This window comes from Erinaceus europaeus, chromosome 3 (genome assembly GCF_950295315.1).
Source record: "Erinaceus europaeus chromosome 3, mEriEur2.1, whole genome shotgun sequence".
In the NCBI taxonomy this organism is placed as follows: domain Eukaryota; kingdom Metazoa; phylum Chordata; class Mammalia; order Eulipotyphla; family Erinaceidae; genus Erinaceus; species Erinaceus europaeus.
In genome coordinates, this window is record NC_080164.1 from 45,694,530 (window position 1) to 45,712,931 (window position 18,402).

At 45.9% G+C, this 18,402-nt stretch overlaps 1 protein-coding gene across 3 annotated transcripts in view; it reads left to right on the top strand.

The window, feature by feature from the left end:
- Positions 1-8,035, top strand: part of ADD2 (adducin 2) — a 126,013-nt gene extending 117,978 nt beyond the window's left edge. For all 3 annotated transcript variants that reach the window (XM_016188409.2, XM_016188410.2, XM_060187152.1), the window contains exons 15-16: positions 1,108-1,233; positions 6,092-8,035. In XM_016188409.2, coding sequence (XP_016043895.1) covers positions 1,108-1,233; positions 6,092-6,402 — 437 coding nt within the window. In that variant the 3' untranslated portion in view covers positions 6,403-8,035. The remainder of the gene's footprint in view (positions 1-1,107; positions 1,234-6,091) is intronic.
- Positions 8,036-18,402: the final 10,367 nt, after the last annotated feature.

Consider the following 18,402-nt stretch of genomic DNA (forward strand, 5'->3'; position numbering starts at 1 on the left):
AATCAAAACTTTCCACCAACCAACTCCTTTATGTTTTTTTGTTTTTTTTGTTTGTTTGTTTTGTTTTTTCCCACTCCTCTATTTCAGATGCTGGAGTTAAGTTCATATCTCCATGTTCACTTCCAAACGCCCCAAGCTCATGGGTAGCTTGTATGGCCCAGTTCTGCCATGCATGACTTTCCTTCTCAGTTCACTGGATTCAACATTATCAGGCCCCACCTCAAATCCCCTCCAACTAGGAAGTATTCTCATTCACTCTATCCCTTCTCTTTGCTATATGAGGACTTGGGGTCTGAGACATAGAATTTAGCTGAACTTTCATTCTCATGTGACTGATTCTTCTTCCATGGGCTCCTTCCCACTTGGAGACCCCCATATTCCTGGCAATGAAACAGACAGTAGAAAAACCCTTGCTGACTTGCCTTGAGTTCACAGGTACCTATTAAAAAAAAAAAGCAGGTAGGGTGGGGGAGACAGCATAAAGACTTTTATTCCCGAGGCTCCAAAGTCACAGGCTCAATCCCCTATACCACTATAAGCCTGAGTTGAACAGTGCCCTGGGAGGAAAAAAAAAAATAAGCTTCTGGGAAAGGAGAGATAGATAGCATAATGGTTATATGAAAAGATTCTCATGCTGGAGACTCCAAAGTCCCAGATTCAATCCACTATACCATCATAAATCAGAGCTGAGCAGTGCTCTGGTAATAAATAAATAATAAAAGAAGATAAATCAGGTAGAAAAACATGCTTTTTATTGCAATAGATTGTATGGACTGAAGATACAACTTAGATAAATTAAATAAGCCTGCCACATGTAAACAAGTCATGGGTGGGAATTCTTCTGTGCTCTTGCTGTTTGCATCTTGGGTAATAGTCCACTGGTCATTGTGCATTGATGGAGAAAACAGAACAACATCTCAAATTTTTCCATCCCCCCCCCCCCCACCACCGAATGTAGCAGAAATGAAAAGAGGTTAGGGATAGGTTGACTTGAGCCAAGAGAAATGAGGACGAAGGAGAAGAAAACAATTTGTTAAGTATTCTCCTCTCCCCATATGTGTCTTTTCTGCTTAACATCTATCTTGAAGTGTTTGTCTGTATTTCCAGGGGAGAAAGAAGCTGCCCCAGAGGAACCTGGCTCACCTGCAAAGTCTGTCCCTGCTTCTCCAGCTCAGAGTCCAGTGAAGTCAGAGACAAAGAGCCCTGTAGTTTCTCCATCCAAGTCTTTAGAGGGTGAGCGGAGCTGAGCAGGCTTGGGGAATGGGGTACGGGAGAGGGGACAGGTGCATCCACAGGCTGAGAAAGGGGTCTGCATGGAAGGTGGGGCAGGTGTACACAATACAGGCCTCCTGACCTTTGTCAGGTGTTGACACCCCCCATCTGAAAATGCTTTCTCTTCATTTCTAGGGATCCTGAAATAGGGTATTAAATATAAGCTCATTTTTAAAAATAATTTATTTCTTTATTGGGGAATTAATGTTTTACATTCAACAGTAAATACAATAGTTTGTACATGCATAACATTCCCCAGATTCCCATTTAACAATACAACCCCCACTATGTCATTCATCATCTTTCATGGACCTGTATTCTCCCCACCCACCCACCCACCCCAGAGTCTTTTACTTTGGTGCAATACGCCAATTCCATTTCAGGTTCTACTTGTGTTTTCTTTTCTAATCTTATTTTTCAACTTCGGCCTGAGAGTGAGATCATCCCATATTCATCCTTCTGTTTCTGACTTATTTCACTCAACATGATTTTTTCAAGGTCCATCCAAGATCGGCTGAAAACGGTGAAGTCACCATTTTTAACAGCTGAGTAGTATTCCATTGTGTATATATACCACAACTTGCTCAGCCACTCATGTGTTGTTGGACACCTGGGTTGCTTCCAGGTTTTGGCTATTACAAATTGTGCTGCCAAGAACATATGTGTACACAGATCTTTTGGGATGGATGTGTTGGGTTCCTTAGGATATATCCCCAGGAGAGGAATTGCAGGTCATAGGGTAGGTCCATTTCTAGCCTTCTGAGAGTTCTCCAGACTGTTCTCCACAGAGGTTGGACCAATTGACATTCCCACCAGCAGTGTAGGAGGGTTCCTTTGACCCCACAGCCTCTCCAGCATTTGCTGCTGTTACCTTTTCTGATGTATGACATTCTCACAGGAGTGAAGTGATATCTCATTGTTGTCTTGATTTGCATTTCTCTGACAATCAGAGAGGGTATTAAATATAAGCTCATTTTATTCACAAGCTGTGATTATACTTGGCAGTTTAGGCTTGGCGTAAGCAGTGGTAAATAAGTTTATGGCTAATTTGCCCTTGTTAGCTAAAACTCTGGCTGGTTTGGCTGTTGGACTTTTCTAGCTGTATCAGCCATCCAGTTCCCAGACTTTAACATACATGATAAAATGAAGATGCTGGAATAGTAGGTTGGGGGTAGGACCTGAGACCCTGAATTCCCCCATGAGAACTTGAGGTGAGGTTTATGAGGCTGTTCTCCACTTTGCCTGCATATTGGAATCACCTGGGGCGGGGTGTGGTTGATGGTGCTCATATTACCATGCTCAAGGACCCAGGTTTGAGCCCCTGCTCCTACCTGTGGGGGGATGGACACTTCACAAGCAGTGAGGCAGCTGTCTCTATCTCTTATCTCTATCCTTCCTCCCCTCTTAATTTCTCTCTGTCCTATCAAATTAAATAGAAAGGAGGAAAAAAAAATGGCTGCCAGGAACAGTGGATTAGTAGTACTGGCACAAGGCCTAGTGATAAACCTGGTGGCAAAGAGAGAGAGAGAGGGAGAGAATGAATCACCTGGGGGTAGTTTTCAAATTCCTGGGGGCTGCCTGGGTGCCCCCTACAGGGATTCCGAGTTGAATCAAGCTGAGGTGCGTGCATGGGAGTGCAGGCTGGAGCTATAAGGTTTCCAGATGAATCTTATGTGTAGCCCAGGCAGAGAACCACTTCCTGAACATCAGTTTAGTGAACTGAATTACAAGCCCAACTGATGGTTTTAGAAAATCAGATGATCTCTGTGCCTCAAATCTCTGTCTGTTCAATAGGTATTTCTCTTTTTTAAGGTTCTTGTCTATATAAGAGAAGTTGTAGATGAAAGCATGCTTTGAATGAGCAAAAGGATGATTTAAATGGAATGTTGAACTATGGTTGTGATCAGTGGTATGCATCCGGTGGATAGCAGTAGTACTAGAGTTCATAATAGTCTACCGAGCCTCTGAAATCACTCCCTGACGTGAACACTCCTCGCTGAGTCTGGAACCCTGGTCCCCTCATCATGGAGCAGTAGCTTGCTGGCCTGCTGGAATCCTTTCCCTCCTAGGAAAGATGCTCATACACGTACACACCGAGAGACTATGAATGGCTGCCTTGCATATAAGCCCAATAGTATCACCAGAGGAAACCCATCTGGTGATACTATTATCACTATCATACTATTATACTAACTCAGGGCCCGGCCTCAAGTAGATATCCTCCAACTGTTTGTGTTCATTGTGTCTCATTGTGGTGTTGTCAATGTGTCTCCACTATGTCTTCCTTTCTCTTTCCATTTGTGCCTTCATCAAAGGAGTTTCCTCCGATTCTGAATATTTGTCTCTGTAGTAAGTATAGAGAGGTTGTTTACTAACCCACTCAACACTTGCAATGGTGGGAGGGCTTTTTCCATAAAAATGTATTTCCTCCTCCTTTTTTTTTTTTTCTTTTGCAACTCACAACCCAGCCTTCTGGGCAGGGAGAGGTTCTTGGCTATGAAATTCATGGCTGATTCTACATGTGTCATGCATGGACTAGTTTTCCTTCTAGAATATACATGTGTAGACTATATTCACGCACAGACATACTCCACAGTCACATAAAGCATGCCACCCAGAAGCCCCATAATGAATGGACCGTGGACCGGCTGCTGGGCACTTACTGTGCTGGAGTGCTGTGGCCCTCTGAACACATTCACATTCCTGCTGTCAATGCATGGCCACTTCTGAGGAGACCCAGATCTCTCCTACGCCTGTGGGCCAGAACCTGAATGGACTTGGGGATCAACTACCTTATAGAGATGCATGTGTACCTACTGCAGAGGGGAGATCCAGACTGGAGAGGAAGCTCATGGCAGGGGTGAGACAAGGGGGTAGCAATTCCATTTCAGCTCCTGGAACCCCTTGGAGAGACATCTGCTGCCCAGCAGGACAGGGCTAGAGGAGGGATATGGGATGACCCACTACCTGACATGGTTCCTTGGCAGAGGTGTTCTTGCTTCTTTCTGGTCCAAATCTCTGCCCATATGTGTGTGTGTATGGAGCGGGGGGGGGGGGGGATCACAATGGGATTGAGTAGTTAAAATGTAAAAGTCTTCTCTGAAGACATTTCCTGTACCACAGAGAACTGGGGAGCATGGGCCACCTCATAGCTGACCCTTATGCTGAGACATGAGCCGTAGTACCTGGGGTGAGTGAAGAGGGGCTGATGGCTTTCCCAGTGACTCTGTGCCGACAGGGTTGATGCTCTGAGCAGCAAGTCTACCTTCACATTTTGCTCACCCATCATAGGAGGGGCTGCCTTTTCTCTGTTTCACTAACAGATCCTAAGTACCAAGTCATGACACTGTCTTTCCTCATCTCTCTCTCCCTGTCTTGTGCTCCATTAGGTTCTGCAGAGGAGAGATTTTCAATCCTCTTTCTTCATAGTAGCCATCTCTGTCATCAGCTTTTGTTTGACTAGCTTGTTCTTGTTCCTCGAAAACTGTTTACCAGTGAACCTTCAGGGCCACTGGCCAAGTCTGCAAAGAAATGGGCCTGCATTTGGCATGAGAAGATTGGCTCTAATACAGAAATCAGACTTTCCACCTTCTGTACCCCATAAAGACCTTTGGTTCATACTCCCAGAGGGATAAAGAATAGGGAACCATCCAATGGAAGGGATGGAATATGGAACTCTGGTGTTGGGAATTGTATGGAATTGTACCCCTCTTATCCCACAATCTTGTCAATCATTATTAAATCACTAATAATAATTTTTAAAAAGACCGGCTCTTTGAGTCTGGCTATCTCAAAGAAGTCACTTAAAAACACTGCAGCATACCAGCTGTTGCCCTTTCTAACTTAGCATTGTTATCAGCATAAAATGAGCTAATGAACAGAAAAGGTCTTTGCCATGTGCTTGCAGAAATTAGTTCTTACTATGTACTGTGTTCTCAGAGTTTTGAGAGTCACAGATTGCTTGTTTCATATGCCACTAAGTTTTGGAGTGGTCTGTTGTGAAGAAATAAATAATTATTACCTATCATGGGACATAGTAAGAACTGAATTTATGAAAATTAGTCCTTCTGTGGATAGACCTGGATCAGTAGGTGGTTCTGCTCCACTGATGTCTGCTGGGCCTATGATCATCCGGGATCCTGATTAAACTGGGACTCTTAGTATGATGACCTCATGAGTTGGATACCCTGGAAGGCTGGGCTCATCTGGGCCTCTCTCTCTTCCTCTCCTTCCATCCCATCATATGGTCACAGGGCCTGTCCACATGGGTTTTCATCAGGGTACTCAGATTTTACACATGAAGGGTCAGACTCCCCCCTCCCCCAAACTATGAAAGCAGGGACTGCTTGGCCTTCTTAAGTGTTAAATATGAACTAAATCAATGCTACTTCCTCTTCATTCTTTCTGTTGGTTACTTTGAGCCACAGGATTGGGCCCGACTCAGTATGGGAGGGGACCACACAGAATGTGAATAGATGGAGGCCATCTTTGCAGTGTAGCTAGCAGACGCTGAAATTTTATCTAGGTGTTCAAATTTTGCGCTTCAAATTAGTGTTTATATGTCTTTTGGATAAGTGCCTAAGAGTAGTACTGCTAGATCATAAGGTAATTCCAAGGGCTTGCTCCCCAGGACAGGCCATGGAGCAGAGAGTGCAGGGTTGACATGAGAACCTGCCCCTACAGTGTTAGTCTGCCCCTGCCATTAGTTCAGACCTCCAGTATAGAATTGCCTAGAAATGGTCCTGCTAGCCCCAGGTAGAACCTCTGACCAGTAGGAGGTCTCACTAGTCATCACTCTTGATTTTGTTTTTCTCTCTAGAAGGTGCTAAGGAGACAGAAACAAGCAAAGCCCCTCCAGAACCTGAAACAACACAGCTGGAAGGGGTGGTGGTCAATGGGAAGGAGGACGCCGAGCAGACCGCAGAGGAGATTCTCAGCAAAGGCATAAGTCAGATGACCACCAACGCCGACACGGATGTCGATACCTCCAAGGACAAAACAGAGTCGGTCACCAGTGGCCCCATGTCTCCAGAGGGCTCCCCTTCCAAATCTCCTTCCAAGAAGAAAAAGAAATTCCGAACCCCATCCTTCCTGAAAAAGAGCAAAAAGAAGGAGAAAGTGGAGTCCTGATTCACAGCACTCTTGGGCTCCCATCTGTACCCTCTCTTCTCCCATCCCCCCTTCCCTTCTCCCATCTCTTCCCTGGAAGCCCAGGGCTGAGGAGGGATAGAAATAGCACCCTGAATCACACTCTGTGGGAGAACTTAAAGATCACCCACCCCCCACACCCCCTCATTCTGCAATCACCCCAGAGAAATCAGGTGACTTTACATGGTTACACAGCTAGATAGCGGCAGAGCCTGCACTGGACGTCAGGCCTCCTGGCTCCCAGTCCAGTGCTCTTTCCACTGCTCAACACTGCCTAGTTGTGGGCCACCTTTGTGAGGATGCTTCCCACTGATCTGAGCCCAGGGCCAGACGTTTATGGGCCCAGGCTCTTACAGGCTCAGAGAAATCTGACAAGTGGAGGCTTCCCTTGAGCAAGGTCCCTAAGCTCATGGGTATCCAACCTCCTGCTGATGGAGCCAGCACTGTGTTTGGAAATCTCCCTCTTTTCGCTCACAGGCTTCCTACCCTGCTGCTCACAACAGTCAGACAAATTGACCCACCCCCCTCCCAACAGTGGTTAATCTTCGTCCCCAAGGGCTGCTGGCTTAGCTTGTGCTTCCCCAAACCACTAACCCCAAGCTTTCTTCATGGAACCTCCTGAGTGATGGATAAAAAAGTTCTAAGAGTTGGCAGCAGACACAAGGGCAGACCAGCTCAGCCACAGGATTGGGAAGCATTGATCATTAGAAGAAATCAGGAACTTGACTCACTAGATTGTGCATCTCAGGCACTTCAGAACTAAAACCCAATCTAGTTTGGGGGGGGGTGTCTCGTGCACAGGGCAGAAAATGTTGGGGGAGGGAATTAAGATCTGTTGGTTTGGGGTTGTACAAGGTGGATCAACACAGCACAGGAAATGCTATGCTTTTCTAGCTTTGAGTGACACGTGGAGCAATATGGCTCTACCCATCTCATTCCTGTCTGGAAGTCAGGTGTTTCTTAACTGTCCCTCAATCCATTTATTTGTTTGTTTATTTACTTATTTATTTATGTATTTATTTATTCATCACCAGGACTTCACCATTCTGAAGTGACTTTTTTCAGATAAAGAGAGGGAGAGACGCCACAGCACCAAAACTTCCTTTAGTGCAGTGGGGACTGGATTCAAATCGGGTCTTGTGTGTGCAAAGCTGGCACGCTATCCAGGTGATCTATTCCACCTACACTGTTGCTCCAATCTAAAAGCACTGATTCACAGACTAGAGTTGGGATCTTATTCTTGATACCTTGAACTTGGCTCCTTTGAGTCCTGACTGTGGAGGAGAATAAGCTAAATCCTTCATGATTACTCTTCTTGGATCAGCTATCAGAAGATGCTCAGCATAACTAGCCCTGTAACTACTGTGCATCCTGGGGCCTGGCCATCACTGCAGCTATTGTCAAAAATGCCAACACCACCTTTTTTTCATATTCTTCCATGTGACACTGATTAATGAGTGTTGGCTTCTAAGAAACTAGACAATCCATTCTCTTTAAAGCACAGTGTCTTTAAGAATAGTCCCCTTCCCTGTCATTACTATAAAACTATGATTGAAAGTTTTCAATCATAGTTTTCCTTTTTTGAGCACTTACTGAGTATGTATATGTATATGTATATGTATATGTATATGTATATGTATATGTATATGTATATGTATATGTATATGTATATATACTATGCAGGCTTCACATATGTTAAATCCTTTAACTCTCATGACAACTCATGATGTGGCTAAGGTTTTCCTCACTTTCTGAGCAAGGAAACTGAGATCCCAAAGGATAATGGACTTGCTCCAGTTGATTTGGCTGGAAAGATCTGGAGCCTCCATTAGAACCCAGGCCAGTCCAGTCCACTGCTTTTGCTTTTAACCATTGTGGTGATCAGAAAACTTTAAACCCCAAAAACTTGGGGTTGTTTTAGTCTAGGACTACTTGTATGACTTGGCTCCACCACATAATGTCAGCACCTGAGAGGAAGGTAGGAAACCACCTCCCTTATCAAGGTGAGTCACATTCCTGGTCAGCAGGACTGTGGTGAGATCAGTGCAAACCTCTGGTCAAAGTCCCTTATTACTGAGGCAGAAGATGCCATCCATAGCTCGCTGTTTCTTAAAAAGCCTGGTGTCTCCAGTGGAGCTTCTTAACTGTCATCCCAGGCCTCCTCTCTCTGTTTTGCTGTCTAGTTGGGTCAAGTCTAGTGATGGACAATCTACCCAAAGGTCAGGGGCACTTAATGCCTCAGACAAGTCTGTGGCATGGGAAATGCCTTTAAGAAGCCAATCCTTCAATCCCTTCTTTTAAAAAAGAATTGCACATTCATTCATTTGTTCATTCATTCATCCTTTTCTGGTATTTTCTAAGCATCAGACATTATTCTGATGTTTACAGAAAACAACCATATTGACTAGGAGGATCAGATTCAAGCAACGTTGAAAGAAAGGTGGAGTGGACACAATCGCTGACGCAGCTTTTGGTGTTTGAGTGGCTGTAGCTCAGAGATGATGCTGATTGATAGCACTCATCAAATTTACTTTATTGCTTGTACAACACTGAGGCCTCACTTAGGTGAATGTGTCAGAGCTATGCTGGAGTGTCGTTCTTGGAAGGTATGCCACAGGCCCACCTCATATTAAGTTGTTCATTCTTTATGCATCCCACAACCATATAGGCCATGGGACAGGCTTGAAGGGAAGGATAGTGTCCCTGGCTGTAGGAAACTGTTAGTAAGAGATGTGGGGACAAGTCACAAAGCAGGCAAAGGCACAGAGGAGGTATAAAGAATCAATGATTTATGATGGTTGGGACCAGAGGAACCTTCCTGAAAGGAAATAATGGCTGACTTATATATTCAAATCAACGAGTTTTCTAGAACAATGGGCTGGCAGAACATTTCATAATAAGGGAGGAGCATACACAAAGACCTGGAAAGTTCCACAATGAACCCATAGAGTGATTCAGTGCTGCCAGGGCCTGGAGTGGAAGGCAGGGCAGCAGGGGTGACCATTGAGAACCTTGTAGAAAGTGTGGGTGAGTGGAGAGAAAATCCAGGGGAGGGTGGGGGGTTGTAAGGCCTTTCTGAAACATCAGGACTAAAACCTGTCTTGTACTACATTCTCCTCTACAGGATATTGTGAGCTTCTAGCTCGATGTTTTCTTCCGTAAAAATCCACTGAACAAGGCATCTTAAGGGAGATTTTCAACATGGACAGAAATACTGAAAGAGCTGTTTCTTAGTGCAGGTTCCAGCTCAATTTTGTCTTCGTGTAGCCTTGCTGAGAGGGCTGTCGTGGTTCTGCCAAGTTGCTCCTTTGTATAGTGTAGGCTATAGTCCACTTAGCTCCAGGCTGGAATGTCTATAAACTGGTGTCCAAACACAGCCACAGGTTTACAGAGTGAGGGGGGGCAGGTCATCTGTTTTGAACTTGAGAGAAGAGTGGGCTAGAAACCCTTGGCATCAGAAGACAATGTCTACATGGAGTTCTCAGAATGGCTAGTTCATAGGTTTGCTTCCAGCAAAGCCACTGTGCACATGTAAGCCACAGAAAAGAGAGAAGAACCAGGCTTGAGCCAGTCTGCTGTGTGCTGGTGGGCAGAGCTGGCAAGTAGCGAGGTTGCTGAGGCTGTCTCTGTGGGAAGGAGGGCACAGTGAGGGGGAGTAGCAGGAGAGTTGCTTTCAGAGAGGCAAGCTAGGCTCTAATGACTCTTGGGGCTCTGATGGTGAGCCCTCTACACCGCATGGCCTTTCCTCAGATGGCAAATAGTGCACCAAGAGGCACCCCCCCAGCACAGTTCTGAGTTGTAGGCCAGCTTCCTGGCCTTTGGATGCCCAAGCAGTTGACTTTGGGTAGGTTATACGCAGGTAAAAAGAACCTTCTTCTGTTTTTCTCTATAGACAGTTAGGTTCTTTCATCCTTCTCTCCTTTCTTCCTTCCTTCCTACTTTTTTTTTTTTTTTTTAAGTGAGAGAGAGAAACCAGAGCACTGCTCAGCTCTGGTTTATGGTGGTGCTGGGGATTCAACTAGGGCCCTAGGGCCCTCAGGCATGAAAGTCTTTCTGCATAATGATTATGCTGTCTCCCCAGAACAGACAAGTTCTTCCTAATGATCTTGAGCAGTCTGCATCAGGACCTGGTCCTTTCAGCACCCCACTGGGAAGCAGTGCCCAAAGCTCCACTGCTTCCCATGTACTGAGCCTTAAATCCCTGCTCACTGCCGAGTGCTATATCACTCGTGAATATGGCCAGATGAGGGTTCTGATATTGTCCAGCTCTGACACTAGCAGACTCTGCTCTTGTCAACAGGGCCAGAGAGGCTCTAGAGCTCCTTCTCTGGTTATCAGGGATTTGAAAGAACCATTCCCTCAATAGCATACTCCACTTCTGGCAGATGAAAAGTAAGCTTGGAGTTTCCCACACCACAGTGCAGAGGGGTAGACAGACACAGGCTACCATCAGCTCATGTGCCTTTTATATGAATGTGAATTGTTTGTTCTAATCTTAGACCGAGTCTGGGATTATTGAGAACATGGCAAAAATAGAGAACACTTGTCCCCAACTCTTTGAGTTGGTTGAACCAGTTGCATTCAGTAAGGAAGTGAGTCATACATCTTCTCTCACCATTTGAACCCAAAGAGCTCTAAGATAGTAATATCAGAGTGTAAGAAGAAATGAAGAGAGAGAAATCTATGCTCTCTCTCCTAAAGAATTCCTCACAGTTTAAAACACCAGATCACTGTTATTCCACACCTGTTCCAAAAAGAATAACTGGATACAGGAGTAGGGGGACTGAATCAATGTGATCATTGGCTAGTGATCTGTGCACGATTCCACTTGTGCCATAATATGAAAAATCATAAATAGTGGAGAGAGGATTTCCAGTGTTTTATCTGTGGCATATCTTGTCTTACAAAAGAGCGATTTTTTTTTTAATTTTTTAATGCTAGCATATTCTTTTTTTAATTTTTTAAATTTTTTATTTATTTTTCCCTTTTGTTGCCCTTGTTGTCTTTTATTGTTGTTGTAGTTATTGTTGTTGTTAATGATGTCGTCATTATTGAATAGGTCAGAGAGAAATGGAGCGAGGAGGGGAAGACAGAAAGGGGGAGAGAAAGATAGACACCTGCAGACCTGCTTCACCACCTGTGAAGTGACTCCCCTGCAGGTGGGGAGCTGGGGACTCGAACTGGGATCCTTACACAGGTCCTTGTGCTTTGCACCACGTATGCTTAACCTGCTGCGCTACCGCCCGACTCCCTTTATTTTTCTTCTTTTCTACCACAGCACTGCTCAGCTCTGGCTTATGGTGGTGCAGGGGCTTGAACCTAGGACTTTGGAGCCTCAGGCATGAGAGTCTCTTTGCATAACCATCATGCTATCTATCCCCACCCTAAAGAGCACTTGTCCAGCCCTGTTACCAAGGTACACCTGACCCTCTGAGATCACCAGGCGCTTCACCCAGGAATCATTGTAAGCATCTCAAGAGAGTGACCATTTGTTACTTTCAGATAGACAGACTTCACTTGGGTAATTAGCAAAAGAAATCTCCCATGGAGGGAGTTTTAAAAAAAACACAAAAGTAATGATTAGCACTGATTGGTTCTTAGGTGGTAGTGGGTTTTACCAAGTGGATGTTAGGTGCCATATGCCTTCAAGATGGCCCCCGAAGTTCGGCCATTGATTTGAGAAATTGGGGCCTGAGGGTGGAGAAGTAAAGCTCTCTACTGACATGGGGGCTGGGGGCTAGGGGTGCCGCAGGTCTAGCTGGAGTCAGAGCGCTTCGAGGGAATGTTCAGTAGCTTCCCTGGTGGCAGAGGGTTCCTCAGCTCCTGGCCTCGCCCACTACTTTCTGAGCAGCCAGTGAGGCCAGTTGTGACATGGCAACTTCCCTTGCTCTAAGTGACGCAGACAAAGTGTGAGGGTGGTGGGAGGTTCTTCCCCTCCAGCCAATCATATCACTTGGAGAAGCTCCAAGTCCAGGTCTTCTTTTTGAGAGCAGATCAGAAGGATGGCAGCTAGACTAAGGACACAAGAGTCAAGTTTAAATACATCAGAGTCCTTTGGAAATGAGAGTTGAATTGATTCTCAGCCTCGCATTTCACCTCCACCACATGCCTGCTGAGCCTGAGTGATCTCTGTGCTTCTGTGCTCTGCCCCCACCTTTAAATTCCCACAATCTCTGTGGCCAGTGTTGAGTCTCAGTGCTTGTCCCCTCAGGAAGAGGTGGTGTGGGGTGGGGAGGAGAGAGAAACACCTGAGGGGCCAGAGAGCAGGGGTCTAGGTAGAGGTGCTGTGTTCTCTAAAGCTCTGATGGTTTCAGTGAAATGTCGTCTTCCCTTGTATATACATTGTCTGTGTTTAGGCTTTTTCTAGTATTGTGAAGTCTCAAATGGGGGTTCCATGTAAATACTTTCTGCTACTGAAAATGCCAGCCCCTCCCCCACCCCCACACAAATCTTCCCACAGATGGTTTTGCCTTTTCTCTATGCTAACACTTTTTTGAGCCAATGATGTGCAAATTGATGATTAGTTTCCTGGGCTTTTATTTTGCAATTTTATACACACACACACACACACACCATATATATATATATATATATATATATATATATATATATATATATATATATATATATGTTGGTTTTGTATAGTTTTCTGTTTGAAACTTTGAGCACCAAAGCTGCCCTTTGATTTCCAAGAGGATGTTCCAGAGCCACTTCCCAAGACCCCCACTGCCTTGGTGTTTGTGGTGCCAAGTGGTCTCTCTGCCCGCGGATTTCTGTATGTGCGCGCTCTTCTCTCACCTGCGGATATGACCCCAGTAAATCAACCATGCTTGGCTTCCCAGTGTGTGACCCATCTCTGTCCTCCCAGCTTCCCCAGGAACAGAGGTTGGGAGGAGGGGGATGGGATCGGAGGGTTGGGATGTCTCTGCATGGAACACCCCACCACTACCACACAAGAAACTGATCCTCAAAATCACTCCTCATGTGCAAAAAGCTGAAAGTATCAATAATTGAGTTCTGGTGGGACAGGGAGGTAAGAGGGTCTCTGAGAGCAGAAAAGCCATTTGCAGACAGCTCTGTGGAGGAGACGATCAGTTTGGGAGGTTGGAGGCCAGGGATTGCAGAGTGGGTTGGCCAAGGGAACAGAAAGCACAGATCCTAGAGCTGGACTAGCAAGGGGTCTTAAGGCGGAAGGCTAGGGAGAAGATAGGGTTCAGCCAACAAGGTAAAAAGGGAGTGGAGCTACTAGGGGAGAGAAAGAGAAACCCACACTCGGGATGGGCAGTAATGCACCCAGTAGAGTGTACACATTACTATGCACAGGAATGCAGATCCAAGCCCCTGGTTCCCACCAATAGGAGGGAAATCTTCACCAGCTGTGGAACAGTGCTGCAGGTATCTCTATCTTTCTCTACCTCCTGTGTTCTCCATTTCTGTTTCAGTCTAAAAAAAAAAAAAAAAGGAAGGAAGAAGGAAAGAAAAAAAGAAAGAAGAAAATGACTGGCAGGAGTGGTGAACTCACTCACTGTGTTGGCACCAAGCTCCAGTGATAACCCTGGTGGCAAGATGAAGGGGAGAGAGGAGGACAAGGAGGGCTCGTACCTCCAGTTCTTCACTCTGTCCAGGACCTGGGTCACACACGCAGGCTAGAAGCCATTTATTCCACACCTGCACCTCTTCTCGTTCCCATAAAGCCTGGAGGGTGGTGCTAACACTGCTACTCACACTACAGATAAAGAAACAACTGGGAAATAAATAGACCTTTGTGGGCCATGGCTCGATATGCAGTAAAGCCCAAATTGCAACCAAGGTCTCCAGTTGGCCAGGCCCTGGCTCTTCCCACAGCCATCCACTGACAAGTGTCTGAGCAGAGCTCACAGAACCGACCAGTGTCTCACCGCCAAGTCCTGTGCTCTACCTCTGTGCTTGCTTCTTATCTCTACAAAAGCAATCTCCACCCCTCCCCATCCCAGATCCACCACTTCCTGATGAACCTATTAAGCCCATGTTGCCCACCCCCTCTACACCCAGCTACCAGGAGTTTCCTAGGGCCATGGAGGCCCAGCCACAAGGAGCCCACATCCTCCCCTGGGCCAAAGCTGTCCTTTCTTCTCTCCTGAGACCACCAAGGAGACCACCAGTAAGCGACACAGTTGGTGTCTCAGCTCCGCAATCTCACAGCTGTGATTAACTACTGGACCCCAGATCATAGCCAGCAGCTGACACCACTTTATAAAGCTTGCTGCAGTTAAGAAGAACTTCTGCCTCCTACATTTCCAGAGCAGACTATAAAGGGATATATGGAAGCAGAATGTCTTCCACTTGTGAGAAACGACAGCATTTTTTTTTTTCAAGTATAGAGTGCAGGAGAGAAGCTGCTAGTGCCTGCCAGCCTTAGTGTGCTTTGGGTGTGAAGGGAGAGGGTCCCAGGAGGAAGGAAAGAACTATCATGAACATCAGCTCCCCTTGGGAGCTGACAGTGGCAAGGAAAGAGAGGGGTACTAAGCTGAAACAGAGGGTACCATCCTGACAGAGCAGTGTGCAAGGTGCCAGGTCTGAGTAATGGAGGGGGGGGAAGAGGAGCTCCAGCACCTGAATCCTGACACAGATCAGAGATGAGTGTTAGTTGGTGCCCCTGTGCCAATAAATATGACAACAGAAAACTTTGTTTTTTTATTTATTTAAAAAAGGACACAATAACAAAACCATAGGATAAGAGGCGTACAACTCCACACAGTTCCCACCACCAGAACTCCACATCCCATCCCCTCCCCTGATAGCTTTCCTATTCTTTATCCCTCTGGGAGTATGGACCCAAGGTCATTGTGGGATGCAGAAGGTGGAAGGCCTGGCTTCTGTAATTGTTTCCCTGCTGAACATGGACGTTGACTGGTCAATCTGTATTCCCAGTCTGTCTCTCTCTTTCCTAGTAGAGTGGGGCTCTGGGGAAATGGAGCTCCAGGACATATTGGTGAGGTCATCTGTCCAGGGAAGTCTGGTTGGCATCATGCTGGCATCTGGAACCGTGTGGCTGAAAAGAGAGTTAACATACAAAGACAACAGAAAACTTTAACCAGGTGATAAGATTGTGTGTAAGTATCTCACTTCTGCCTCACAGCTAACTGGCTCACCAGTCTGGTCAAACCTAACCACTAGAACGAGATATCTTTCCTTTTCTATTCCTTTGGGCCTTTGAGTGGGGAGTGACCCATTTCTGACATGAGCCCCTTTTAACCTGGATAGAGTTCCCACTTTGTAAAGAATTAGCATGGAGGGGGGCAATGTGCTAATTATTTAGTGGTTCAGATTGAGATCAATCTGGGGATCTGGAAGGGAGAGCATATACCTTCCCTGCATTCTTCTCTGAATTCACTCCTCAGCAAGGACCAAGGCAGGTAGGACTCAACAGATGGTGGAGCAGTTCCTATCAGGGATGTGTCAAAGATGTGCATGACCCAGGTTCAAGCCTGGTTCCCACTGTACTGAAGGACACTTTGATGCTGTTCTCTCTCTCTCTCCCTCTCCCACTCCCTCTCCCTCTCCCTCTCTCTTTTCTCTCTCTGCCTCTGTTGTGAAGTCCTTAAAATCACACACACACACACACACACCTCTATGTATTGAGTCTTGTACATTTGACATGCGTACAGCAAAACCTGATGGAGTTATGGAGAAAAATGCACACAGTAAGAACACAAATGAGAGATTCTAACATAATTCTTTGCCTTCACAATCAAGTAGACAAGAATATAGAGGACAGGAATATCTAGATGTATTGAAATCCTAGGTAGGATGCACATTCTGTTCAAATGGCCTTAGGGTAATTACAATCACTTCCTGATGCCATTACCAAAAGTGTCCACCAGGCAGCGACATTTCCTTTCTCTGCTGCTACTAAGGTTCCAAGTAGCCTAGGTGTGTGTGTTTTTTTTTTTTTGGAAGCTCTGTCATGGATAGGCAATGAGCCTCCTCCCTCATCTAAGACTGAAGAACTTTGGAACTTATATGTTTTTTTTTTTAAAAAAATAATGATCTATTTCAAAAACAAATGTATGCTGTGTCAGGAAGGGAACTTATGAGTCTCAGGCTTTGTAAACCGTATGCTCTATCTGGAAGCTATCCCCTGGCTGGCTTAATCAGGGTGTGAGGTAATACCACAGGGCAGGTCCCCTTGACCCTGCTGCTCCCTGGATGTGTGGGGAAAGGTCAGAACAGACCCCTCTTGTCATATGGGCCCCCAAAAAGGGGACCCTCTCTGACATTCAACTGTTGTCAGAACTGGTAAGGGGGCGGGGACGGGAAGCAGTGACTGCCCTCTGAAGTCAGTGTAGTATCCACATTCCAACTAATTAAGAAACAAATGCTTACTAGGGGTATGGGTGTTTTGTTTTAACAAGGCAAAACAAACACCTGACAAGATCTGGTCAAAGATGGCTGGTTGATTTCTCAGGTGAATGGGGACTGAAGGGAGCCAAGTCTCCTCTTGCCTCCCCTGGAATTTAAGTATCTCAGAGAAATGGGCATCAGGGAAGACAAGCATTCTCAGAAGCGGTGCCATCCTGGAGCCCTCCCCACTCTTGGCTCCTGGCATTGGGTCAATGCAGACACACCGTGGTGCTCGCCTGTTGGTTAGCTCACTCTCCATCTGACTCTCCCCTGCAAAGTCCAGAGCAAACTTTATCAGATCACCCCAGGCTGGCCTAGCTCTGTATTGCAGAGTATTTTCCACAGCTGGCATTTTGGGGTGGCTACTTCCTGGGGACACATAGGAAAGTGCCTTCATCTTCCCCTTTAGCCATCTCCCAAACCCCACGCTCTTTCTGGGAACACCCTAGGTGTCTCTTACTCCAGCCTCTGTGGCATAGTTCTCACTCGGGTTTCCACTGACAATGGTGTTTGCTGACCTGACCACCAGCTCTGGCTCTATAGCCAAACTGTATAATCAGTAAATGTCACCCTGAGGCACAAGGAAGCTTGAGGTTCAGAAGTGATCACAACCTCTATTTTCTTCCCATTTTTTTTTTTGACCTACCTATGACTATGTTAGCAGATAGGCCACTCATGAAGCCTTCCCAGGCCTTCTCTGGAATTGGTTTCTGTGAACTGGAAGCAACCTCTGCCCTAAATCCTGCTTTGCTGTTCTTTTATGGTATTTTCACACACAGACAAATAAAAGAGTAAAAAACAAATGAGCTGTCTGTCGGTACACCAAACAGGCAGATGAATCTTAACGATGTTTACTACATGAAAAAAGTTAGCCCCAGATGTTAGCATGCTAGGCTTTGAATTAAGTTTTAGATGAAGTGACCCCAGTGAGTTGGTTCTGTCACTAAGAGAAAGCCAGCCAAGCTCGCTATGCTGCTTTATGGCCAGCAGGAGGCGTCCTCCCCCCACAAGAATACAGTGCCTGCCTTCATTCACATCCAGGCCTCAGATCCATCAGTGCATCCTGGTGGAGGAAGGCATTGATGGGTGGTGGGTGTGGTGCACAGATACCTATCACAGGAACATGAGAAATGTGACAGCGACTGTGTTGTACATCATTTCCCCCAATAAAATGATAGAGAGAGGAAGAAAAAGAGGAAAAGGAAGAAGAGGAGAAGGAGAAAGCAATTCCATTCTGGGGACCAGAAAGATAGCACAGTGGTGGTCATTAAACATTCATGTCTAAGGCCTTGAGGTCCCAAGCTCAATCCCCAACACCACCATAAGCTAGAACTGAGCAGTGCTCTGCTCTCTCTCTTCTCTTTGTCTGTCTATCTGTCTGTCATCATCTTTCTAAACACACACACACACACACACACACACACACACACACACACACTGGCCCATTCTCCAAGAGGTACATAGCTGACTTTTCACCACTTACAAGAATATCTTTTGGATCCGACTCTGTGCTGCTAGCCTCACCTGCTGGGCTCTGGAACATTCATCCTTGGTTCTTCTTTTTATTTTATATTTATTTTCCCTTTTGTTGCCCTTGCT